This window comes from Malaclemys terrapin, chromosome 16 (genome assembly GCF_027887155.1).
Source record: "Malaclemys terrapin pileata isolate rMalTer1 chromosome 16, rMalTer1.hap1, whole genome shotgun sequence".
Lineage (NCBI taxonomy): Eukaryota > Metazoa > Chordata > Testudines > Emydidae > Malaclemys > Malaclemys terrapin.
In genome coordinates this window covers 6,005,795-6,030,937 of record NC_071520.1, presented here as the reverse complement: position 1 = coordinate 6,030,937, position 25,143 = coordinate 6,005,795, and the positions used below count along the sequence as shown (strand labels likewise).

General features: G+C 53.3%; 1 protein-coding gene across 2 annotated transcripts in view; it reads right to left on the bottom strand.

The window, feature by feature from the left end:
• SCARF2 (scavenger receptor class F member 2) overlaps positions 1–25,143 on the bottom strand; it is a 94,887-nt gene that overhangs the window by 39,699 nt on the left and 30,045 nt on the right. For both annotated transcript variants that reach the window (XM_054006296.1, XM_054006298.1), the window contains exons 4-7: positions 21,454–21,973; positions 21,001–21,219; positions 19,680–19,808; positions 3,006–3,109 (exon numbers count right to left, since the gene is read on the bottom strand). In XM_054006296.1, the coding sequence (XP_053862271.1) occupies positions 3,006–3,109; positions 19,680–19,808; positions 21,001–21,219; positions 21,454–21,973 (972 nt within the window). The remainder of the gene's footprint in view (positions 1–3,005; positions 3,110–19,679; positions 19,809–21,000; positions 21,220–21,453; positions 21,974–25,143) is intronic.

Below are 25,143 nucleotides of genomic sequence, written 5' to 3'. Positions count from 1 at the left end.
AGGAACCATGGCCTACTGGCTCCTGGCATCCCCCATTCCTCACACCGGTGCCTGGATTTCACAGCTAGATGTGTGGGGGCTCAGGCAGGCCGCATGCCTCATCCCACGTCCCGGAGAGAATCAAAGGGAACGGCACAGAGCTTGGCACAGCTGGCAGCCCCTGGCATGCAGAGCAGAGAAAGCAGCACCCCAGCGAGCTTGACTCCTCTAAAGGTGCCAGCATCCAGCACAAGGGGGCTGACCCAGAGCCCAGCCCGAAGCTCTCTGTGCAGAGGGCCAGGGGCCAGGAAGCCCCCTCCTGCCAGGGGATGCTCCTGCCTATCACACTCCTAATGGATTCAGTGCTGATGACAGGCAAAGTGCTGCACAAGGCACAGATAAAGAGGCCCCTGGTTAAAACTCAGCCAGCAGGTGACAGAGCAGGCTGGGGGACACAGGACTGGAAGGGGGCAGTCTAGTCCCCTGCTCTCGCAGGCAGCACATCATAGACTCCCATTGGTAAACTTATCAAGCTCCATCTCAAAACCAAGTCAGTTTGCCCCACTCCTGGTGGGAAGCTGTCCCAGAACCCCGCTCCTCCCATAGTTAGAAACCTTCTAGTTTCCAGCCTCAATTTACCTGTGGCCAGTTTAGCCCCATTTGTTCTTGGGCCAACACTGTCCTTTAGCTTCACTAGCTCTTCCCTCCCCCTGGTGTTTGCCCCCCGATGTATTTACAAGAGCACTTAGATCCCCACACAGCCTGTGTTTTGCTAGGCTACACAGCCAAACTCTTGTAGTCTCTTCTCGTGTGCTAGGGGTTCCCTTCCCCTGCTCTGCTTCTGCTTCAGTTTGACTTCATCTCTCTTGAACGTGGCTTGTAGCCCGTATTCCAGATGAGCTCTTCCCAGTGCCTTGTGCAATGGCGTTCATACCTCCCTGACTCGAGGGGCAACTCCTCGCCTGATACATCCTATATCAGAGGGGTAGCCATGTTAGTCTGGATCTGTAAAAAGCAACGGAGAGCCCTGCCCTGGGGCACCTTTAAGACTAACAGATGTGTCGGATCCGAAGAAGTGGGCGTTCACCCACGAAAGCTCATGCTCCAATACATCTGTTAGTCTTAAAGGTGCCACAGGACTCTCTGCTGCTTGATACATCCTAGAATTTCATCTGCCTTTTGCGCAGCCACATCACATTGGTGGCTCAGAGCCAGCCTGTGATGAACGAATGCACCCAGCTCTTTCGCGTTCTCTGTCGATTCCAACTGATGAGACCGCAGTTGACAGCAAAAATTCTTGTTACTAGTCCCTATGTGCACAAACTTGCACTTTATACTATTGAATTTCATCCCATTTGTACTACTCCAGTCCTCTAGGTCATCCAGTGCTCCCTGTATAATATTCCAGTTCTCTCCTGGCGCTTCCCAGTGTGCACACCTGTGCGGAGCAGAAGCAGGTGTGGAGGAGCAGAGCAGCGCATGGCACAAGGGAGGATGGTGGGAAAGGGCAGGGTCATGGCAATTTGCTAACGTTGGGCAGGGCTGGCAGGGTGGGACAGGACGGGCTCCATGGTGCAGGATGGGGGTATATGAACTGCCAAGGTGAGCCATGCACGTGGCTTTCACTTCTGGTCACCCCTTCACTAGACAATTAAATAGTGTTTAAAGCTGATTTGTAACAGGCAGGTCGAGGTCAGGTGACACCAGGCAACTAGACACAGCCATGGCACAGTCAGCATCATGCACACTAGTTGTGGATCCAAGCAGGGTCCACACATGCCCTGACCACTCGGCAGCATGTCCCACGGCTCCGCTGTTAAACACGTGTCAGTAAAACACCACTCCCTTGCTTAGCGAGGATGAACCCCCGTAGGTCTGAGTTCATGCTCCAATACCCCCAGAGTCTGGCATGACCGGTCATTTCAATCACAGCAGATCCAGGGATAGGATAGCAGGTGCTTTGCAGGTCAAGACTGAGAGGTATTGAGAGTTGTGTGCATGGGAGGGAATAGAACGGGCCGAGCAGGAGAGCTGTAGGTCGGGATCGAGGGGCATCAGCAGAGCTCTGTGCATGTCTGAGGGTGTGCCCAGGACCAGAACAGCAGGGCACTGTGGCCTGAGATCTATGGGCAATGGTGGAACAATTGGGGAGAAGCTGCTGCAAAGCCCTGCTTAGTCCATACTGTTTATACACAATGCAATTAGACTGTTCCCTACATGAAAACTTCCTGTTGCTGTGGTCACTGCACACACCCCGGCAGCCTAAGCTGATAACATCTTCCCTGCTGCTGGTCCTAACAGACTCGAAGCATCAGCAGGAAAGCGAGTCTAACACACTCAATGCATTCAAGAATCTATCGCTGCACCTGCTTCCTTGTCCGCCTGATTGCAGATCCTCAGCAGGAGACTCTCTGGCTCCACCAGAGCTGCGGCACCCATGCCCCAGCTTGTCCTGGTTTCCTCCCCACACGGTGACGGTGGGGCAGCTTTGCAGACAATAAATCACGTGGTGGAAGAGTGCCCAAGCTGACATCTGGAGAGCGGCCTACAATGCCTGGCCTCCCAGGACACAGTAGCCATCCTCTGGTTATGGAACCTGGACAATAGCCCTGAGGTCTGCACAGGAGAGAGACTGAAGGCCCCAGGGCGTGCCCCGTACAGGAAGTGTGCCGGAGCTCAGGCTGTGGCTCTAAGATGCACATGCAGTGCTCGTCTGGTGCAGTGAGAACCTACCTGATCCAAGCCAACCAGAGGGTGGGAGGGGAGAGAGCTGGGGGGCTCTCCTGGACAGCGGGTGCAGGAAAAGTTGGGGAGCATCTCAGTTATGTCTGGGGCAAGTGGGCCTGGCTCCTCTTAGCAACAGGATTGGGTGCAGTGGGTAAGGGGGGCTGGAGTGCCTGGGGGGAGAAGCACCAGGATAGCTGAAAGCCCCCCCCCCCACAGTCCTATTTTCTAGATAATATAGCAGAAAGGGGCCCTGCCCGTCCCCATCCGACTCCACACCCAGACACAACTGCTGCACTCACCCATGTGGCAGGCTCCAGTCAGGGGGTCACATGTGTCATCATGGCAGCTGCAGGACTTGGCGCAGTTGACTCCGTACTGACCAGCTGGGCATGTCAGGTTACAGCTGGAGAGGAGAGAGAGAGAGTCCCACATCAGCAGTTCTGAGCCCCCCACTGGGCTCCCCACAGCCCCCTTGAGCCGCAACGCCTGCCCTGGATCTCCGCCTGGGGGTGGAGCTGCGCTGGGAGGAAACTCCCGTATCCTGGTGGCTCAAGCGACAAGAGACGTGTGCGGAACAAAGAAGTGGAGCTGCTCAGGGCTTCCCAGGAGCCCCAGCCATTCCCCCACTCCCCATTCCAGGCTTGAGCTGTGGGCTGGAAGGGACAGAGGGAGGAGCTGTATGGTCACCACCGGCCAGACACACAAGCATCTGCAGCAGCCTGGGGCAGGGGAGCAGAGGACCACAGCCATGGAGGTTAGAGATGAGAAAGCCCTGCTAACTTCTGTGGCACCCATCCTGGGAGCCAATGAAGGAATGGCCCAGGGTAAATGAGGAATGGGAATACAGGCCTGGACTGAGATCCCAGCTCCTGCCACAATCGCTGGCGTGGGCCAAGCCCACAGGCCACAATCCAACAGCCCTTAACGTCTGGCATTTATCCACCAGAAGCTGTGCTCTGGGCCCCTGCAGCAGTCCATGATGCCATCAGCACCCAAGGGACCATGGCTCCCCACGCTGTCCCAGGGGCCAGGACACCATCTGCCCTGGGAAGGAGCAGACCCTTGAGGGCTGGAGCTGGGGCGTTGGCAGGTAGCTTCCATTGCCACTCCAGCCTGCAGCAACCACGTACCTCCCTCTAGCGGGAGATGATGGGGCTCTCCTGGGCTAGAGCTCTCTTAGACCAGTCGCTGGTGCGGGAAGGGCAAAGTGGGCAATGAGCCAGAAATAAGAGAAAAAGCATTACTCTTCAGGGCCTGGGACTGCATGGTCCCTCAGGGTGTTTCCCAATGCTTGGTCCTGCCAGTTCGTGCTGGGACGCCGTCACGTCCCTCAGGGGGCCAGGTCATGATGACCTGGGATCCTAGTTTTCCGTGATAAAAACCCCAAAATTCTCCTATAAAAAACCATAAAAATCTGTTTTTCTGTGATTAAAATGAAATGCTGAACTTTAGTTTTCCTAGCCACAATATATAGAGTATCAGCTGAACACGTTTTATTGATATATTTACAATTTTTAAGCAAGTTTGAAGCCTACCAGTGACACCAATCATTATAATACAATAAAATAGAATTGCAATTTGTATTTCTTCCAGATTCCAAATACTTCTGTCTGTATTCTATATTTTCAGATTTTTTTTTAAATGCACAAAAAATAAAGTGAAAATTGCTTTTATATTAACATTACTCACTTTCTGAGTTAGTCCTGGAGGCTGAAGTGAAATTTGAGATGCATTAAAACACAAATCCCCTATATGCCATTGAGTAACCTCTATACGCCGGAAACAGTTTATTGGAGTCTGTTTAGCGACGTAAATTTAATGGGCATTCAAAAATCAACCACAAGAGGGGGAGATTGTGCACATTGAAGAAGTGACACTGGTACTTTCATTAAAATTTAGTTAATGGTTAATATATGTGCTTATTTTTTCACAAAAGGTAGAAACTAAAGGTTCTCTGTAAAAATGCAAATTCTGCGTTTTTCTGTGGCAAATGGATTTCTAGGATCCCTGCTGATGACACAAAGTTTGCTCTGGGATTTGGCCTAAACTGCCCCTTTCTCACTTTCATCTCATTTCTATTATAGGCTGACCCTCTCAGAGCAGCCTGTATGCCCCCGCTGTGCCCTCAGCTATGCCACCTGCTGGTATCCTGCCCCTGTAGGAACTACTCATTCATAGCTCGCTGTTTAATCTTCCCCCACAAATCGCCAGCTTTCTGGTCCTTCCTTGCTTTCTTCTGAGCTTCCTCCAGCCTTCAGGGTTGTTCTGGTAACCAAGTGCCAGCACTGAAGATAAAGTGCCAGGTGCAGTCACCCCGGAGTCTCACACAGCCAACCCCCCCACACCACACTGTGCAGCCCCAAATCACACGAGCCCTGTCTGCAACTCCCTGTTTGCTGCTCTCTGCTCCCACCCATGTGTTTCACGGGAGATCGCGCACATTTCTCCAGAACCAAGCCCACTTTGTCATTCCTGCTGGGCTCTGCATCTCTCCTCACTGGAGTCTGAACAGCTCCCAGTTTACTTATCCCCTGCCAATGCACCAATACTGCCACTGCTGATCATGACCGAATGTGCTGTGAGAATGGAGTTCACACAGATCCCTGCCTCACTCTACTAGGCACCAGCCCCCAGCCTAGGGCATCACAGCTCTCCAGTACTGGGACCACAGCCGCAGGATGGGCTGCCCAGATGAGCAATGTGCAGCTGAGGTAGGAGACCAGTGAGTGTGTAGAAGGGGGTCCAAGGGGGGCACAGGCAGGGGGACGTAGGGGGCTGTGGTGAGGGGAAAGGGTGCAGGGGGCTAGGGCTGCGGGGGACGCAGGGAGGAATGTGCAGGGGGCTGAGGAGGGGGGTGCAACTGGTGCATGGGAGACATACTCTAGGTGGGGGGCTTGGTGCATGGGGGGCAGTCCCTGGGTGGGGGCTGGCTGCCGGAGAGGGCAGTCCTGGCGGGGGGCGTTTTGCCCTTGACAAGGCCCCCTGTCTCTGCAGGGCAGGCAGATGTGCCAGCCCAGCGTTGGGGGTTCCTGGGTGCTGGGGGGGTAATCGCTGTGGGGTTGGGTGAAGGGGGCATTCCCGGACTGGAGGGGCAGTCCCCAGCTGGGCTCCCAGGCGCCACAGCTGCGCTTTCCAGACGCTCAGCCCGGTGTTGAAACGAAAGGCACCAGCTCGGTTTGAATCCTAGTGCTGTCATATAACAAACACAAAACATGCTTTCTTTTGTAGATACACAGGTAGTATATCTAGTGTGTGGATGCAGCCCACACAACACAGAGAGCTGTATATGCAGCCCACAATGGTAAATTGGGTGAGAACAACTGCTTCAGAGGAAGGAAATAAAAGACGACAATCCCAGAATACGGCGGGGAAGAAGGGCGGGAGAAATCCCTTCCTGAACCCTGCTGGTTGCGGCTGCAACCCTGAAGCATGAGTTTTAGGAACATAATAAGGCATGCTGAGCCCTGCCCCCCACCCTCACAAGCAATCCCAGCATACAATCCCACTCCTACCTTTGTCCAGCTCTCTCTTAAACCAAGTAAGTTGTTTGCCCCCACAACTCCTATTGGGGGCTGTTCCAAAACCTCACCCCTCTGATGGTCAGAAACCTTCTTCTAATTTCCAGCCTGAATTTGGCCCTGGCTGGTTTATGGCCATTTGTTCTTGTGCCAATACTGACCTTTAGCTTCAATAGCTCCTCTCTCCTCCTGGTGTTTACCCCCCCTGATGTATTTTTCGGGAGCAGTCAGGTCCCTTCTCAGCCTTCATTTTGCTAGGCTAAGCTCTTCCAGTCTCCTCCACTCCCTTCATCATCCTACTAGATCTTCTCTGCTCCTGTTTCCGTTTGAATTCATTGTTCTCAAACACAGGTGACCAGAGATGTAAAGAGTATTTCAGAGCAGGTCTTACCCATGCTTTGTACGAGGGTATTAATACTTCCCTCTCTCTGCTGGAAATGCCTCGCCTGATCGATGGTTGTGAACGTTCTGTTCCCATATGTCCAAGTTCCTGGAGTGCTCACTAAAGCGCTGGGGGCATTCAGGGAGCTGGGGCCACAACATGTGTGCTGGACCCACAGCTCCTTGGCTTATAAAATCTAGTGGGGAGACCCAGTGTTGGCTTTGTTATCTCTTGAGCTTGCCAATGCCTCCCCTTAGGTCTGCCTCCAGCCATGCAATTAAGCATGTAAGGAATCCCGTTGAAGTCAATGGGACTAGTCAACCCATTCTCAGCATACTCCTGCCTTTGCACATGGTTTGGTGATTGCTCAGTTGGGGCCATAGTGATTAAACAAACCCCATTTTTTCAATCTTCCCTCATAGGTCATATTTTTTAGACCTTTAATCATGTTTGTTGCTTTTCTCTGGACTTTCTCCAATTTGTCCACATCTTTCCTGAAATGTGGCCCCCAGAACTGGACACAATACTCTAGTTGAGGCCTAATCAGCGCTGAGTAGAGTGGAAGAATGACTTCTCGTGTCTTGCTGACAACACTCCTGCTAATACATCCAGGGCCGGCTCCAGGGTTTTGGCCGCCCCAAGCAGCCAAACCAAAAACCAAAAACAAAAAAAGCCGCGATCGTGATCTGCGGCGGCAATTTGGCGGGAGGTCCTTTGCTCGGCGCGGGAGTGAGGGATCGTCTGCCGAATTGCCGCCGAATACCTGGATGTGCCGCCCCTCTCCGAAGCGGCCGCCCCAAGCTTAGTAAGCTGGTGCCTGGAGCCGGCCCTGAATACATCCCAGAAGGATGTTCGCATTTTTTGCAACAGTGTTACACTGTTGACTCATATTTAGCTTGTGATCCACCATGACCCCAGATCCCTTTCTGCAGTACTCCCTCCTAGGCAGTCATTGCCCATTTTCTATGTGGGCAACTGATTGTTCCTTCCTAAGTGGAGTACTTTGCATTTGTCCTTATTGAATTTCATGCTATTTACCTCAGACCATTTCTCCAGTTTGTCCAGATCATTTTGAATGTTAATCCTATCCTCCAAAGCACTTGCAACCCTCCCAGCTTGGTATCATCTGCAAATTTTATAAGTGTGCTCTGTACACCATTATCTAAATCATTGATGAAGATATTGAACAGAACTGGACCCAGAACTGATCCCTGAGGGACCCCACTCGTTATGCTCTTCCAACTTGACTGTGAACCACCGATAACTGCTCTCTGGGAATGGTTTTCCAACCAGTTTTGCACCCACCTTATAGTAGCTCCATCTAGGTTGCATTTCCCTAGTTCAGTGGTCACCAACCGGTTGATCGCAATCGACTGGTCGATCTTAGAGGATCTCCCAGTCGATCGCAATCTCCAGCGGTGCAGTGTGACTGCTGCTAAGGCAGATTCCCTGCCTACCCCTGCCCCATGCCGCTCCCGGAAGGGGCCAAGACGAGTTACTGGGGCTCTGACAGCCTGACTGTGAGGTCCTGTCCTATGAAGATCCTCAGATGGTGCCCATCACCACAGTGCCCCGGCCGCTGGTGCCATGTCTGTGGAGCCCGGCTTGTATGGTGAGAACTGTGCTTATGTGGCTCTGTTCCAGTCTCGCAGGAGGACCAGCCCAAAGGGCTCTGTTAGGTGGTGGCTCATCTCACCTGAGGGCTCTGCCCTGTCACCTGCTGCTCTCTGCAGCACACCTGTAGCCTCAGGGTGGGGGCTTTGAAGTGCCAGGCGTTGGAGACAGACTCTCAGCGCTATACCTCTCGCCTCAGGTGGGGCAGGTTCTCAGCTTCCCCTGCTGCAAGCCCAGACCGGGGCTCAGCTGCGAGCAGGTGGCTGAAGCTCTGTGCAGACGCAGCCGAGGAAGTAAGCCAAGGAAAAAGCAGAGGTGGCAGCTGCCACCGTGTTGTGGGGATTTGCCAGGTCACGTTTGCAGTGCCCGAGTGTCCAGACAGCTGGGGTGGCCCAACGTGCTCCTTAGCACCTGGGCTTGGCAAGGAGAAGATGGCTTCTCCTGGCTCCTGTGTCTCCTGCAGCCTGAATCAGCATAGCACACGCTACGTGAGCTGTGGCCAGGCATGGGATGCAATCACCCGCTCACTAGCAGCGCTGCACTAGGGCTGCCGCCGGTCCAGGTTTTCCCTGGATCATCCCTCTTTTGCCGTAGCTGTCCTGAGAAATCGGTCAGGGTGCTCAGAACGTGCTGCCGGCTGTCCGGTTCTAAGAGTTCAGGATCATCCCGGATGTCCTGGGGTTTGCATCTTACAGGCGGCAACCTGACGTGTTACCTCTCTGCTGCGCAGGCTGCCGCTGCTTCTGGTGAAAGTGAAGACATTAGCTCGGAGCCATAAATCCTTCATGGTTTGGGCCCTAGCCTGGCAGAACCGGAATCTATGGCCCTTCCTGCCACGCTAGCAGCTTCTCTTCAGGGGTGGGGTGAGGGGCCAGCACTTTAGCAGAGGAGGTGACATGCGGAGAGGATGGGGACCCCCTGTCTGCTGTGCAGATCTGTGTGTGTGAGAACTTATTCCGGTGCCTAGAGAGCAACAGGTGCGGTGGGTAGCAAACAACAAGCCAATCAATGGGGCACGAGCTCTGAGCTGCCCCCAGTGCACTCTATGCTGGGTCCGCTGGCCCCTACAGACATATGCTCTGCACTGGGCTTGTCCATTGCCAATGTGCTCTGCACAGACTGCCTTCCTCAGTGAAGTTTGCCAGTGTCTAAGGCAGGGGTGGGCAAACTACAGCCAAACTACACATCTGGCTCTTCAGACATTTTAATCTGGCCCTCGAGCTCCTGTTGGGGAGTGGGATCCGGAGCTTGCCCCGCTCCACAAGTGCCATGGCTCCCGGAAGCAGCGGCACATCCCCGCTCCGTCTCCTATGCGTAGAGACAGCTGGGGGCTCCACACACTGCCCCCGCCCCAAGCGCCGCCCCCGCAGCTCCCATTGGTTGGCAACCACAACCAATGGGAGCTGCAGGGGTGGTGCCTGTGGATGGGGCAGTGCGCAGAGCTGCCTGGCCGCGCCTCCATGTAGGAGCCGGAGAGGGGACATGCCACTGCTTCTAGGAGCTGCTTGAGGTAAGCGCCGCCCGGAGCCTGAACCCCTGACCCCTTCCTGCACCCCAATCCCCTGCCCCAGCCCTGATCCCCCTCCCGCCCTCTGAACCCCTCGGTCCCACTGTCCTGCACCCCAGAGCTCGCACCGCCAGCTGGAGCCCTCACCCCCCTCCCACCTGCACCTCTGCCCCAGCCCAGAGCCCCCTCCTGCACGCTGAACTCCTCATTTCTGGCCCCACCCCAGAGCCTGCACCCCAACTCCCAATTTTGTGAGCATTCCTGGCCCGCCATACAATTTCCATCCCCAGATGTGGCTCTCGGGCCAAAAAGTTTGCCCACCCCTGGTCGAAGGGTTCCCGCTTCTCTGTGCCTGGACGAGCTCCCGGATGCTATGATCTGAAGCAGTGACAGCCCTCATTCACGTGATGCACACGATGCGCTTGAGGGAGTCACCGTCTGGCTCTGCCCCCTGTTGCTTTCCCCACCATAAAACCCAGCCCTCTCTCAGCGCCACGTCCCTGGGCTTGAACCTAGTGCCTTCAGCAATGATAAAACACAAAGACTCCAGGGCCCGTTGTCTCCACCAGGCAGAGCGTAGCTGGCACGTTCCAGCCTGCTGCCGGCAGCTGCTGCCGGCAGCTGCTGCGCTGTCAGGCCTCAAAGGGATTCAGCTGGCTAGCCTGGCCCGAGCACATTTCATGCCGTTTAAACTTACAAAGCTTCCCCCGGCCCAGCTCCGTGCCCATGTGGCACCATGTGCCAGGCACAACACAGGGATTAGCGCAGAGTCCGTGCAGGCTTCACATCCACTCAGAGCAGCTGGGTCAGGGATTGGATGTCAGCTGTTGGAAGCAGCGCTGTTCTCTGTTATTATAGACGAGGCGGGTAGCATTACCTATTATTAAACTTGCCTGACATTTCTGTTATGAGACCTTATTTTCAGTTGCTCATAACGGTGCCAATCGTTAACTGGTTGGGCTGACATTTTTCATGCTGGGTGCCTGCCTCAGGCTGAATTGTTTTGGAAAATTTCAGCCTAAGTGGTTCAGCCATTTCCAAGAAGGAGACTAGTGAAAAATCCATTGTTTTGCTCAGCTGAAATTGTAGTGAGAAAAATTCTTTGAGAAGCTCTCACACCCCATGGTTTGGAGCGGGGATTTGAAATCTGCAGGGGGGTGGCAAGCACCAGACCTAAGGGGGGAGGCAAGGGAAGTAGATTTGAACAAGGAGCCCAGGGAGGGAGACAGGGACTGGGAGCCAGAAGGGATGGGGAAGTGAGGTGTGTGGGTTACTGGAGGGGGGAAAGTAGAGGAACAGATTAGATTGAGAGGTGAAAGGTGGGAATTAGGACTGGCTGGGCAAGGAGCTGTCGGTGTTGGGGGAGGACTAGGAATAGCTGGGCAAGGGTATTGATGGGATGAAATGCCTGAGGATTGGAAACTGGGACTACCTAGGTGAGGAGAATGGAACTGGGATGCTCACTAGTCTAAACTCCTCTCCAGAGCCTGGAAAGGAATCCAAGATTCGAAATCTCACCATTCCTCTGATGTCAACAAACATCTGTGAAACTCACTAGCAAAGCGTCTCATCTCCCCCTAGTGCTGGTCCACACAGAGGATAACAACCTACTACTGCTATCAGTTACTCCATTAGCTTATGTGGCAGAGATCTGTGTGGTGGATTTAAAGGTTTCTACACGGCTGATGACCCATGTGGGTGTCAAAAGGAGACCACATGATGGAATCTGTTCAGTTTGCTTTTTAAAAAAACAAACAGGAAATGCCACACAACTGTTAACAGAACACTAGTAAGATTGCAAAGTCAAGAAATGCCAGGACTAAGGTTGCTTGTGCGTATGAATTCTGCATTGTTCAGGGCTGTGCAGTGAAGGAGGCTGCTGTCTGTAGGACCCCTGCTCCGTTTGTTGCAAAGTTGGAAGGTGCATTGCGCCCCAGGCAGGGGGTTACAGGAAGAGAAAGGATGGGCTCATGCATCACAACGCCTAATTTTTATGCACCTAGAAAATCACAGGAACGCCACTGAGAGTCACAACGCCTGAATTCAGTCCCTAGGCTCCTATACAATGAATGGGGAGAAGTAGGTGCCTCAGACTGCGAGTCACAAAAGCCAGCAGGCAAGGCAGAGAGCTGCCTAAACTAGCCAATGGGCGGGGTGTGTGCTAAGTGTCCCCCCCCCCCGAGACTGGCGCCTAAGTGTGGGCTACGGAGAGGTGCCTCCCACTGGTAGCAATCACAGCCAGGCCCCCTCTCCTGGAGGCAGGCGCCGAAGGCGTTTCTGGGGAGAACAAGTTACTTCACACGGAAGGGCCAGAGGAGGAGTGGTGCCCAATGGTTACAGCGCTTACCTGGGACTCCCCCCTCTTTCTGAGGGGAGAAAGGTCTCTCTGCTCTTGCCACTGGGCCATGGGATAGGCTGATGTGGGGCTGCCCCCATCTCTCCTGTTGAAACGGTTTCACTCTGGATAAATACTTAAACATTCACCAGGCCAGAGAGTGAATGACTCTGTAGCCGGTTGATTATGGCACCACCTGGGAGGTGGGAGACCCCGGGTCTAGTCCCCCTGCTCCAAGGACTCTTTAGTTATTTAAACACGGTGGAACTGTTTCAACAGGCGAGACTGAGGGACCCCTGCAGTAATCTTGGTGTCACCCTTTACCTAAGTCTGCGCTTTTCAGTTGCAGGGGGATTGTGATGGTGGAACAGTCTCCAGCTGTTCTCGGCTCGCTTCCCTTCTTGTAATTACTGGTATTTCTTTAACGTTACTGTCAGCAATAAATGCAGGCTTACTCCTCACTGACGTCACCGGGTGCCCTGCAGAGAAATTCCCACATGCTGTTCGGGAAAGTTACCACAAAGTTTTCTATCCTGAGCAAAGTGAAGCCAAGTCCCTTTCTGAAGTTAGTCTGTAAGCCAGGGGCAATGAGTAACTGCTGACCAAAGTTATATTTAACCCGTCGGCAGGGGTTTAAACTGCTGACAAAGCTTCTGGATGGGATGGATCTTCTGGAGTCACGGTGTTCGTTCAGCTACCAGAGTCCTCCATGTGACACACAGCACATCAGCTGGGCCTGACTGGAAACACAGGTCTAAGATGCTCTTATAATTAGAAGGGCCTACTCTCCGGGGGGGGGGGGGGGGGGGTGAGGGAACGTCAAAGAAAACCCAGCCCGTGAGGGTCAGATCCCAGGTGAGTCGGCAGAACAGCACCAAGAAAACTAGCTCTTGCCTCATTAAGAGAGCAGACGGTGTGGAAGGATTAGCTCGGAACGCCACCCAGCACAATACCACCCTGCTACCCAGCCATCAGCACAGTGAAAGGGGGAAAGGACCCGGCCGTCTCTGTGCACAAGAGGTTAAAGGGAAAGTCTGGCTAAGTTGCTTTCACCCCATCACACTAAAGTGAGCGTAGCCTGGACCTGTACAGCTAGGAGACACTTGTGGCTTTGTGACACAAACCAAGTGTCTGCAGCGTGTGCACGCAAACCTTGCATCGGCGCCCCTGGCTTGTGTGCGCTGTGTCCCATGCCTCCCTAAGCAGCCTGCACCTGTCTGAGTACGCTGGAGAGGTTCTAGGGAAATGGGGCCCCCACAATGCGACGACACCAGGAGGAGCACGCCTGACTGAGCCCAACGCTCTTCCCTACAAGGCTCTGGCAGCGTCACCAACTCTCATGTTGTTAACAGGATCGTCATCATAGCTGGTGTTTTGCTTAAAGCCCCAGCTTCTGGAGTCAGGTGATTATGGGAGACTCTCAAGTTTCCACTTACAGAAAGCACATTTCTAGTAATCGCGGATCAGGAAGAAAGCTAGAAAATGTGAATCCTCCAGGCTTAAGACCAGAAGGCAAATAAACAAACCAAAAACATGTTTTAAAATCGCCTGATTTTAAAGCCAATCTCATGATTTTGGGGCCTGAACCCTTGCGGTGGGTGACACAGCAGGGGGCATTGGCACAAAACCACCACTGCTTTCCCCTTTCCTTCCACTGAAAAAAGCAGCAGCAGCAAAAGGCTGAGTCAGCGAACATCTGGGCACCCTGCAAAGCCCTCCCTGCCAGGGGCCATGCATCAGACACATGACTCTGGCCTTGACCTTCCGCAGCCAGGGTTGGAACCACATGGTGCAATTTGTAAAAGGGATGCTCCAGTGCCCCCTGCTGGACTCAGCCAGCAAACCACAGAGCTGCTTTCCAGCTCCTTAAGGAAGCCATCAAAGCCCTCCTTGGAAGCGTAAGCACAGCCGTCCCCCACTGCTAGCACGGTTTCCGCGGGACACATGGGAATGCAGGGCCCCAGCAGGACATCTGGGAAGCCATGAGTGTCTTAGCCCCAGCCCCAAAACCGGACCACACACCTCAAACGTCAAGAGAATCAGAATTGCGAAGCTGCAGCATAGGTGTGCGTGCATGTGTGCCCACTGATCTGTGCCAGGCCATCAGCAACTTCCCACCAGCCCCTATCCCCCACTTCAGGGAGGAGACGATGGCCCACGCTCCTCTACTGGGGTTGGAGGCAGTTCTGTAGCTTTTGCTCCCGATCTCTGGCAGCTGCCGTGATGACAAGGAGAGATTATTTCTATCCTGGCTGCTATTTCTCAGTTTAGTCGTAAATCTCCCAATCTGACTGATAAGACCCATTGAGGGAGACAGCTACACAACTCTGTTTAATAAGGGCCAACAAGAGGCACTTAGCACTGGCGACCTGGCTGTCCAGAGTTAATCACCGCTGTGCGGTTTTGAGGAAGCAAAGCAGAGCGGCGAGGCAGACAGTGATTAGTCAGACAGCAAATTTCCCCTCAAGTTAGCAGTTCCATCAATCACTGAAGGGGATTCTGGAAAACGAAGAGTTGAAACAAACAAGTGATTTCACGACAGGTGCTGCTGGAGATGCAGTGAGCTGGGTACACAAGACAAATGGTCACAACACTCATCTGTGCAGTACGTAAGGCTTACACATGAGAACGATCATTTGCTGTGAAAAACAAAACCTCTAGGAACAGTGTGAAAATCTAACCTGGCCGCCGTTTTTTGCTCACTGGGCAGACAGCAGCCTGCGCGATAGAGTCGCACTGCGTGACAGAAGTCACTCAGAGCGGTGAGCACAAGACACGCAAGTCATTCACACAGCTAGATTGACTGGAAAGCACTTCCTGCGCCAGTTTTGGCAGGGAAGGAAAGAACCTTTCCAGGACTCTTTTGGTTTCTCAGTTTGTTGTTTCTCCCTTTTGCCCCCTTTTCCAGTGGGAAAATGGAAAAAAAGGAAGGAAAAAAAGAGAAAAACAGAGGGGAAGTAAGGGAGAGACAATATGTGCACAATGGTGGCGGGGGAAGCTGGAGGGTAAACAAAACCCCCAAAATAAATAAATTTCTGATGACCTTTTCTGGTATCAAATTTCAAATAAGTCAAAACAAACCCACCCCCTTCAAAAAAATTGAAAAAAAAATGACCTCCAACTTTTTGCATTGTAGGTTCCACCTGGGTTGGACTTGCTCCAATCTAAAGCAAAATCAACACTGGCTCTGCTGGCGTGGATTCCAAGCATCCATTGTGATCATCTAGTCTGACCTCCTGTATAATAATACAGGCCAGAGAACTTCCACACAATAATGGCTAGAGCAGATCTTTTAGAAAAACATCCAGTCTTGATTTAAAAATCGTCAGTAATGGAGAGTCCACCACGACCTTGGTAAATTGTTCCAATGGGTAATTACGCTGTTAAAATCTATGCCTTATTTCCAGTCTGAATTTGTCTAGCTTCAATTTCCAGCCATTGGATTGTGTTAGACCTTTAGCTGCTGGATTGAAGAACCCATTATTAAATATTTGCTCCCCACGTAGGTACTTACAGACTGTGGCCAAGTCTCGCCTTAACCTTCTCTTTGTGAAGCTAAATAGATTGAGCTCTTTGAGTCTATCACTATAAGGCAGGGTTTCTAATTGTTTAATCATTCCCCAGACCAAAAAGGGGAAGAGCATCTTCACACACAGACATGCCAACCTACTGAGGTGGGTCATAAATTACTTTCAAAGGGGGCAGGTGACAAAAGGTCACAGGTAAGCATTAAAAAAAACAACCTTAAGAGAGAGCTAAATGTTCGGGCAGTAGGGAGGGGACATGGAAAATTACAAGAGGCTCAGAGGAACATCAAGAGGGAAATCAGTGAGGGAATCTGCTCAACATCATATATTTCTGCTATAAAAATGCAAGTAGTATGGGGGAAAACAGGAAGAACTAGACGTATGGGTACATAAGCTAATTATGACATAACTGATGTCACAAAGACTTGGTGGGATAAATCTCATGATTAGAATATTGGTATAGGGGGGTATAACTTCTTCAAGAAGGACAGGCAAGGAAAAAGGGAGACGGTACTGCATTATATGTCAAGAATATATACATGTGTTCTGAGGTCCAGAAGGAGGTGAGAGGAAGACCAGTTGAAAGTCTCTGGGTAAAGCTAAAAGCAGGGGAAAATTGGGGTGATGTCATGGGAGGGGTCTACTCTAGACCCCCAAATCTGGAAGAGGAGGTGGATGAGGCATTTCTAGAACAAATAACAATATCCAAAACACAAGAACCTGGTAGTAATGGTGGACTTTAACTACCCAGACATCCATTGGAAAAGTAACATGGCAAAACACAATATTTCCAGTAAGTGCTTGGAATGCATGGGGGACAATTTTTTGTCCCAGAAAGTGGAGGAAGTAACGAGGGGGATGGCCACTTTACACCTGACTCTGACCAACAGGGAGGAATTGGTTGCAAATGTGAAGGTGATTCTAAAGAAAGGAAGGAGTGAGAGCAGCAGAATAAGAACAATGGACTTCAAAAAAGCCAACTAAACTCAGAGAACTGGTAGGTGAGGGCCAATGGGAAGCGAATCTATGGGATAAAGACGTTCAGGAGAGCTGGCAGTTTCTCAAGGAGACAATACTAAAGGCACAACTGCAAATTATCCCAATACAAAGGAAAGATATGAAGAACAGTAAGAGGCTAATATGGCTCCATCAGGAGTTCTTTAATGACCTGAAAATCAAAACGGAATCCTACAAAAACTGGAAACATGGATGAATTGCAAAGGAGGAAAAGAACAGCACAAGCATGTAGGGACAAAATCAGAAAGACAATGATACAAATGAGTTACACCTGCAAAGGACATAAAAGATAAGAAGAAGAGGTTCTTTAAATACATTAGGAGCAAGAGAAAGACAAAAGGAAAGTGTAGGTCCTCTACTTAGCGGGGAAGGAGAACTAATAATTAATGACATGAAGACAGCTCAGGTGCCCTGGCCCCTGTTTTAGTTAGGGGTATATAGTACAAGTCATGGACAAGTCACGGGCCGTGAACTGTTTACTGCCCGTGACCCGTCCATGACTTTTACTAAAAATACTCATGACTAAAACATAGCCTTAACCATGATCCTCAAATCTTTCAGAGTCACTGTTTCCAGGGATAGAGTCCCCCATCCTGTAAGTAACGGCTCTGAAGACTGTTATCTGGTCTGCCCTCAGTCTTCTTTTCTCCAGACTACACATGCCCAATTGTTATAACCTTTCCTCATAGGGCAGGGTTTCTAAATCTTTTATCCTATATTTTTTGTTCCTAGATGTATATATTTATATTTAGTTGACCTAAAACGCATATTGTTTGCTTGTGGCCACTTTACCGAGTGATCCCAATCATCACTGACCAGTCCTCTTCAATATTTACCACTCCCCTAATTTTTGTGTCATTTGCATAACAACTAAACCCTTCTTCCCATCAGAACGAGGAATATGGCGGATTTCTCCCTCCCTGTTACGTGCAGCAATTCACACTTCTCCCTCCAAACACTATCTGCTCTCATACAGGAAGAGGGAACGCTCTTCCAAGCCTCTCCAAGACAGAGATCTTACCAATTAATTGAAAGAGAAACCTGAATTTCCAGTAATCTTTAGGCTTGGTAAACCACAAGAGGTAATAATTTCAGCCTGTGGATGACACCTCCCCTAGGATCCTTGGCTAGAGCACTTACTACCTACCGTTAAAACATGCAGTGAATCACTATTAGCAAACATTGATGACCATGAATTGTTCCCAAGGCTGTTATATCCACCACATGGGCTGACAATGGAAATATAACAAAGGGGAGGAGAAAATGCTCAGGATCAATCATCCTTAGCTGGAACCACTCCGTGCACTGAAAAAACAACCGGCACTCTCCTAAAGCACATTGTGGAAGTTCACACCTGCTTCTGCAATCACCGTCAGCCTCCCGGCTGCTTAACTGGACAAGAAAATTTTCCAGTGACTCTTGGTTGAACTCTCAGGAAGAGCATGTCTCTATATTATCAGCCAGTTACCACCAGAAGGACTTTGAGAAAAACCACAGCGGACATTTTCCACAGCAAGGGGCTCTACAGAGAGGCTTCCCTAAGCAATTCAAGGTGCTTTGGGTGGGACCTGGCAGACTCATGACACCACTGTCATTGTGTCAGCAGAAATGTGGCTCGATCTAATTACAAACCAAGCACACCAGCGGATTCTGGGCTTTTTGTGTTTTCCTCACAGCACGACAGGTTTTTCGTGTTGAACGAGGTGTGCCTGTTTATGTTTGAGGGATGAACGCGCGTGTGACATGAACAACACAGGATGTGTTTTCTGTTCCATTTCAAAACCCTTCGGAGAGTTCTGCTTGTTTATTTGCTTTGCCGCTGAGTTTCTCAGTGGGTTTGTGTTGTTGGGTTTGTGTTTGGCTGGTTTTTGATTGGTGAAAATCACAAAAAGCCCCACCTTCCCTGGACTGGGTGGAACTAAAGTGGCACTGGTGTATTCCGGGCCTTTTCCGAGTCATACATTTAAAAGGTGTATGAAGGATGATAATGAATGTGCAACAATACCGAGCTGTCTCTGCAATGGTGGCAGGTGACGGGGTTTGGAAAATAAGCTCTTGCTTTACTTGCAATTACTCTCTTGTATTAAGAATTGTGTTCGGTTTGTCCCTCTACTTTGGGATCTCACCGTGAAAACCAGCACAACAAACAAACAGAACATATCACACAAAACCCAGGTACACCTCTACCCCAATACAACGCGACCCGATATAAAACAAATTCGGATATAACGCGGTAAAGCAGTGCTCCGGGGGGGGGGGAGCGGGAGGGGCTGTGCGTTCCGATGGATCAAAGCAAGTTCAATATAACGCGGTTTCACCTATAACGCGGTAAGATTTTTTGGCTCCCGAGGACCGCGTTATATCGGGGTAGAGGTGTATATTCTTCAGCAAATTCTGCTTAGTGTCTAGATGAACACCGGGCAGCCTGGGAAGGGCGGTTTGTGAAAATGAAAAAGTAGACAGTGCTCGGTCTGCAACTGAAAACAGGAAACAGGCGCAGGATAATTTCATTGATGGGGTTCAAGCAGACGGAAGCCAGGAATGAAGAAATAAGAATAACTTTGCACTGATACATTGAAGGTTCATTTGATCTGAGCCAGACAGAGCCGCCCTCACCTGCCACCCCAGCTAGTACAATAACGAACTGCAATCAATTAACTCCCCCTGGAGGGAGTTGTGCTTTCAATCAAAAGGCACCCTCCTCCTTCTGCAGGCTCCAGAGAGATTATTTAGGGGACACTGTCAGTGCTTCCTAAGGTTGAGCCCCGGCACCTCTAGACTAAGGCACCTCTAGTCTTGACAGTTCATAGACCCGGCACCTCTGGTTTGCCACGTCAGTCACAAAAGTAAATGGCTTGAGCCCTGGCATGTCTTTCATTACAATTTAAGCACCGGTCAGTGTCATACTCCTCTGGGCTCTCCCCCGCAGCCTCCTCTCCTGGGGATGTCAGAGACAGCCCCGCCCATGTGCCCAGATCCAGGTGTGTTTATCCAGACTGGTCTGCAATGGCGGGAGCAGCCCATGCACCCAGCACGCCAGTCGCACAGAGCGCGAGACACAAGAGTCACTTACTAGGTGCCGTGAGAGCCGGCCCGGCAGAGGCATCGGCCCGTCTCAAAGTGGCACTCCCCGTTGAAGCAGTCGCTGCACACAAAGGCGCAATTCTCGCCGTATGTCCCGTTGCGACACTTGGTTTCACACCTAGGAAAGGGCCAATAGGAGCAGGTCACAAGGCGGGCACCGGAGGAGAGCACGCCCTGGGAGCTGGCATAGCCACGCTGGTGCAGCTGCTGGACTCTCCAGACAAACACATCTGAGTGCTGCAAAGCCACTGCCCTTGTGTGGTCCCTCCCTGTCCGAGTACAGGGGCTGTGGGAACGGAGTCACCAGGAGCCTTTAGCCGGCAGAAGGACTGAGCTTAGCTGTGGGGAGCTGCCAGGCCATTTTCCACCTCAGCCAATTGACCCTTGGCTCCGTGCAGGGAGTGCTGGACTCGGGGTCATGTATTGCTCACAGTTTGTGAGGTATGTAGGCAGCAAAAGGAAAGGTTCTGCTGCCTCTCTCCACATGCTGGGCTCTCTGGGGAAAGCAGCAGCGTACGTCAACCCCAGCTCACAGTGCTGCCCGTGCGAGGCGCTAGCCGGGATTAAAAGCACGAGGCCACCGCAAACGCTCTGAGAGCTCCAGATTGCGAATGCAGGTGCCATGATCGCTGGTGGGACCCGTGGCCATTGGGGGAGGCAGCTTTAGTGCTGGCCTGGCACTCTTGCTACGGGATTACAGTCTATCTGGTAGGTGAAGCTGTGATTGCAGCAGAGAGGCACCTCCCGAGACCACACAGCACAGACAGGAGTTGGCAGAGCCTTCGACACCGTCCTGGGACACTCTCCTTCTCTTCACCTCACTAACCATGCTCTGCCTGAGATACCTTTCCCCACCATTCCCTGCCCATGCTGTGCTCTGAGACCGGCCCGCAGGGACGTCACCCCAGCCACTGCCCACACTATGCCCCGAGACCAGCGCCCCAGGATGTCCCCACGGGTCACTGCCCATGCTCTGCTCTGCGACTGGCTTCTAGTTGTCAGCTATGTTGTCAGTCTGTGACTGGCCAGAGCTTCCAGCGGGGCGGCTCCGTGGCAGGACTGGGGCATGTTGACCGAGCGCTACGCAAAGCGCCAGCATGTTTGATGCCCCAGGAGGAGGGGAGAGCCAATCCCAGAAGAGGGCTTTAAATGGCGTTCAGAGGAAGGCAGCATCGTCTAGTGGCTAAGGCAAAGGTTAGGAGTCAGGGGGGCCACGTGTCTAAGGCAGGTAGTGCCACAAACATCGCTTTGGCCAAGGGAAGAACACAGGAGCGTGCAGCCTGTTTCCGCACAAAGCAGCCTCCACTCACCTGTCTCCAATCCAGCCGGGATTGCAGTGCGAGCACTTGCCATTGATGTGGTTGCAGGTGTGGCCGTCTTTGCACAGGGGGCAGATTTTCTCGCAGCCGTCCCCGTAGAAGCCCGAGGAGCAGGCCTGATCGCACTTGGTGCCATTCCAGCCAGCTTCACAGGCCAGGCAGCGGCCGTCCGCGATGGTGCAGGGCTGCAGCCCTTTGCACTGCCCACACCTACAGACGCCAACAGGGAGCACAACCCAGAACGTGAGCAATCATTTGAACACCCCCCCCCCCCCCGTGTGCCTGGGGCTCACCCCTCCCTCCCGCCCCACCATGGGCAGGACTCGGCTGTTGGAGCAAGTGGTGACTGCACAAGGCAGGTGAAACAGGGGCGGTCCTCAACCGGGCGGGCAGGGCCCAGTGCAGCATGGGAGCCTGAACATGCCCAAGGCCCTGCACACTTACCGCCTCCTGCAGCCTTGTCCGTAGAAGCCCGCTGGGCAGGGCTCCCGGCAGTACTTGCCCCGATATCCCGGCTCACAGGCGCAGGTCCCATCCACCTGGTTACATTTCCCCTTGTAGCACTGACAGTAGCGGTCGCAGCGCGGGCCAAACATTCGCTCCCGGCACTGGCAGCGCCCGGTGAACTGCTCGCAGGGCGAGTTGTTGCAGACGCACTGGTTGTTGCAGCCCCGGCCCCACCAGCCGGGCTGGCAGAGGCAGGTCCCCGTCTGCTGGTCGCACTGGGAGTTGAGACTGCAGTAGCAAGAGCTGGAGCACTGGGGACCCCACCAGTTGGGCTCACAGGTGCACTTGCCCGTCTTCTGGTCACATTTGCCGTGCTTGCAGAGACAGGCGTTCTCACACTTGGGCCCCCAGCGATTGGGGTTGCACGTGCACTGGCCCGTGACGTCCTCGCACTGGCCATTGGGGTGGCAGCTGCACATTTCCTTGCAGTCTGGACCCCAGAACTGGCGGGGACATTCTGCAAAACAAGCAACACACCAGGACTTACTGAGCAGCCACCGAGCCCAAGAGGAGGGGGCAGGAGTCCCTGGGTCGGTCACCAGGCCCCTCCTGCCATCATCCCGTCAGCTTACGTACCAGCTGCAGCTCCTTAGAGGACTGCACCTCCAAACCCAAGTTTAAAGGAGCCCCACCCAGCACACTCATCTGCTGACTGTAGGTCTGTGTAGCCCTGCTTCGGTGCCAAGAGCAGTGCAGGACTTGCACGACAGTCAGCAACAGCAGCCGAGCATCATTCGCAGGCTCGTCTCCCCAGCACATGGCGCACGGGCTCTGCGTCTGCACATTGCTCTGCCCCGGAAGGGGAAGCGACCCAGCAGGTCCCGCAGGAGCCTATAGCGCCCGCTGGCTGCGCTGCTGCCACTGAACATGCAATTCCAGGGCCAGGGAGACAAGAACGCAGTAGCCGTGCCAGCATCTCTAGCTGTCTCCGTTTGGAAACAATGTCAGCTTCCAACCAATTTCCAGCAGAAGCCCCTAAAAGCACCCTGTAGCATGCAGGCCTGGGCAGGTCCCAGGGAAAGGGGCTGGGAGCCAGCCCTGATGCAGCTTCCAGAGGCAACAATTCCAAGAGCCGTCTGGCTGAGCTCAGGACAGGCAAAGTCTGGCCTCTCCTTCCCCTCCCCTCCCCGCTTTCCCACTGCAAAGTGCCTCTTCTCCTTGGTAGAAATGTGTTACTATTTAGGTGAACACTTGTTCTGTTGCATGACTGTTGTCCTTGTCCTTAGCTGCTTCATCCTGCACACGTAAAGCAACCCCTGGTCAATCAATCAAACACACCTTCCCCTATGACTGACACAGAGTCTGATCCCCAGCTGCTCAGGGGTGGGGAGGAGGCCTCCTGCCTAGACAAGGAGGCAGCAGAATCCGGGTAGGCTCAGGGATAGAATTCTGGTGCGTTCACCATTTCTTACCTACAGAAGCCGGCCAGTGCTTCATTTGTAAGGAAAGAGGGGCCGGGACTCAAGCAATTTTTTTATTTTCATAACTGATGTGGCAAGCCCAGCGGCGCCGGGGCTCTGTACCGCCAGGCCCAGCGGCGCCGGGGCTCTGAACCGCCAGGCCCAGCGGCGCCGGGGCTCTGAACCGCCAGGCCCAGCGGCGCCGGGGCTCTGAACCGCCAGGCCCAGCGGCGCCGGGGCTCTGAACCGCCAGGCCCAGCGGCGCCGGGGCTCTGAACCGCCAGGCCCAGCGGCGCCGGGGCTCTGAACCGCCAGGCCCCGAGGCGCCGGGGCTCTGAACCGCCAGGCCCCGAGGCGCCGGGGCTCTGAACCGCCAGGCCCCGAGGCGCCGGGGCTCTGAACCGCCAGGCCCCGAGGCGCCGGGGCTCTGAACCGCCAGGCCCCGAGGCGCCGGGGCTCTGAACCGCCAGGCCCCGAGGCGCCGGGGCTCTGAACCGCCAGGCCCCGAGGCGCCGGGGCTCTGAACCGCCAGGCCCAGCGGCGCCGGGGCTCTGAACCGCCAGGCCCAGCGGTGCCGGGGCTCTGAACCGCCAGGCCCCGAGACGCTGGGGCTCTGAACTGCCAGGCCCAGCGGTGCCGGGGCTCTGAACTGCCAGGCCCTGGCACAGATTAAGCACTGGAGCCGTCACCAGGAGTGAGTCAGCAGAGGCTGGTTATGAGACACGTGGACGTTTCCGCTGGTTCAGGGTTCTGATTCACACGTAACTCCTCCTCTCCCGCAGGAAGCAATAAATGAACCCTGCAGTGACTGGCCCCTCCAGGCTCTTTAGAAATGCTGGGCTCTGGGACCCGCCCCCCCCTTGCGAGGTTCCAGCCCAAGCCTGAATGTCTACACAGCAATTTTACAGCCCCACAGCCTGACCCTCACAAGCCCAAGTCAGCTGACCCGGGTCAGCCCCAGCTGTTTAATTACGGGATCCTGAATGGGAGCAGACTTTAGCCCATGCAGTCCGAACACGGTTAACAATGCTACTGACGATGCCTAAGCCAGAACAGACTCCAGCTGCCTCTTCTCTGGCCTGGGCTGGGCTGGCTCCACAGGGATAACCGGAGTAAGGAGGAATCAAAGCCTGTTTACGTCAGTGGCATGAGCAGACTGACTGCAACTCCAGCAGAAGCTGATCTGCGGAGTAAGACGGGACCATTAGTCACTTTCCTGGCCACACTAAATGAACAAAAATGTTTCGGCCCCAACCATTCCCCTGGAATTGCTGGGCAGCTCACTGCAGGCTGTGAGACTTTGCACTTTGCTAAGCCCTGGCAGCAGGTAAATGAAATGAGGATCCCAGGAGGGTGTGGGGGGCCAACAGTGTCAGCTAACGCCTCCTTCTCGTGCTCTATTATCCGGGGTACGGACAAGGAAAGAGAGAAGCTTGTCGTTATTCGGCAGCCAGCAGAACGTCTCAGTTTGCTTTCCCAGAAATCCCCCTTGTGGCTTGAAACTTTCCATTCCTGGTGCCAGCCTGAAGGAGACGGGGAGCAGGGAATTTGGGGGAAAGCCTGCACCACTTCTGCCTGTGAGGAATACGTTGCTGCTGCTCCGTTGTTCGCTTAGAGAGCACTGTCCGTTTCAAAGAGAGTTTGGGTGATTTGCATTCTGGACCCAGTGCTTCGCTGGGCGGCTGGAGGAGGTGAGCCTGCTGTGCGAAGTGTCAGATTGGTTTGGGGAAAAATACGGTTCTGAAGCTTTGCAAAACACTGTGGTGAGCCTGCACCTTGGGAAGCGGCCCTGCTGGAGCGGGAACAAGGATTTCCAAAGGGGAAAGCTTTGTCCAACTGCTACTTCCAGCCCTGCCACCCCTTACGCCCACAGCTCCTGGGACGGGTTTGTAGGGGTGATCACTCTTGGGCACTCAGACCCAGACTGACTCCCAGGAGCTCCAGCCTCCTGAAGCATGTATAAGTAAGCAGCTGGAGCAGCGTGCTGTCAGCCACACACCAGCGTGGCCCTTGTAGGAGCTCAGACTTCCAAGCCCCCTGGCTCCAGGACAGCCCCACTATAGGGCCTACAGCCTAGGCACCGACTCCATGGGCTTCTCTTTAGAAGATGCAATCCAGCTAGAACATGTCAGCTTCCAGCCAAGGAGCAAACGGAACAATTTGCAGCAGAGATCCCCTAAAAGCAGCCTGTAATGCCCAAGCCTGGGCAAGTCCCAAGCAAAGGGGT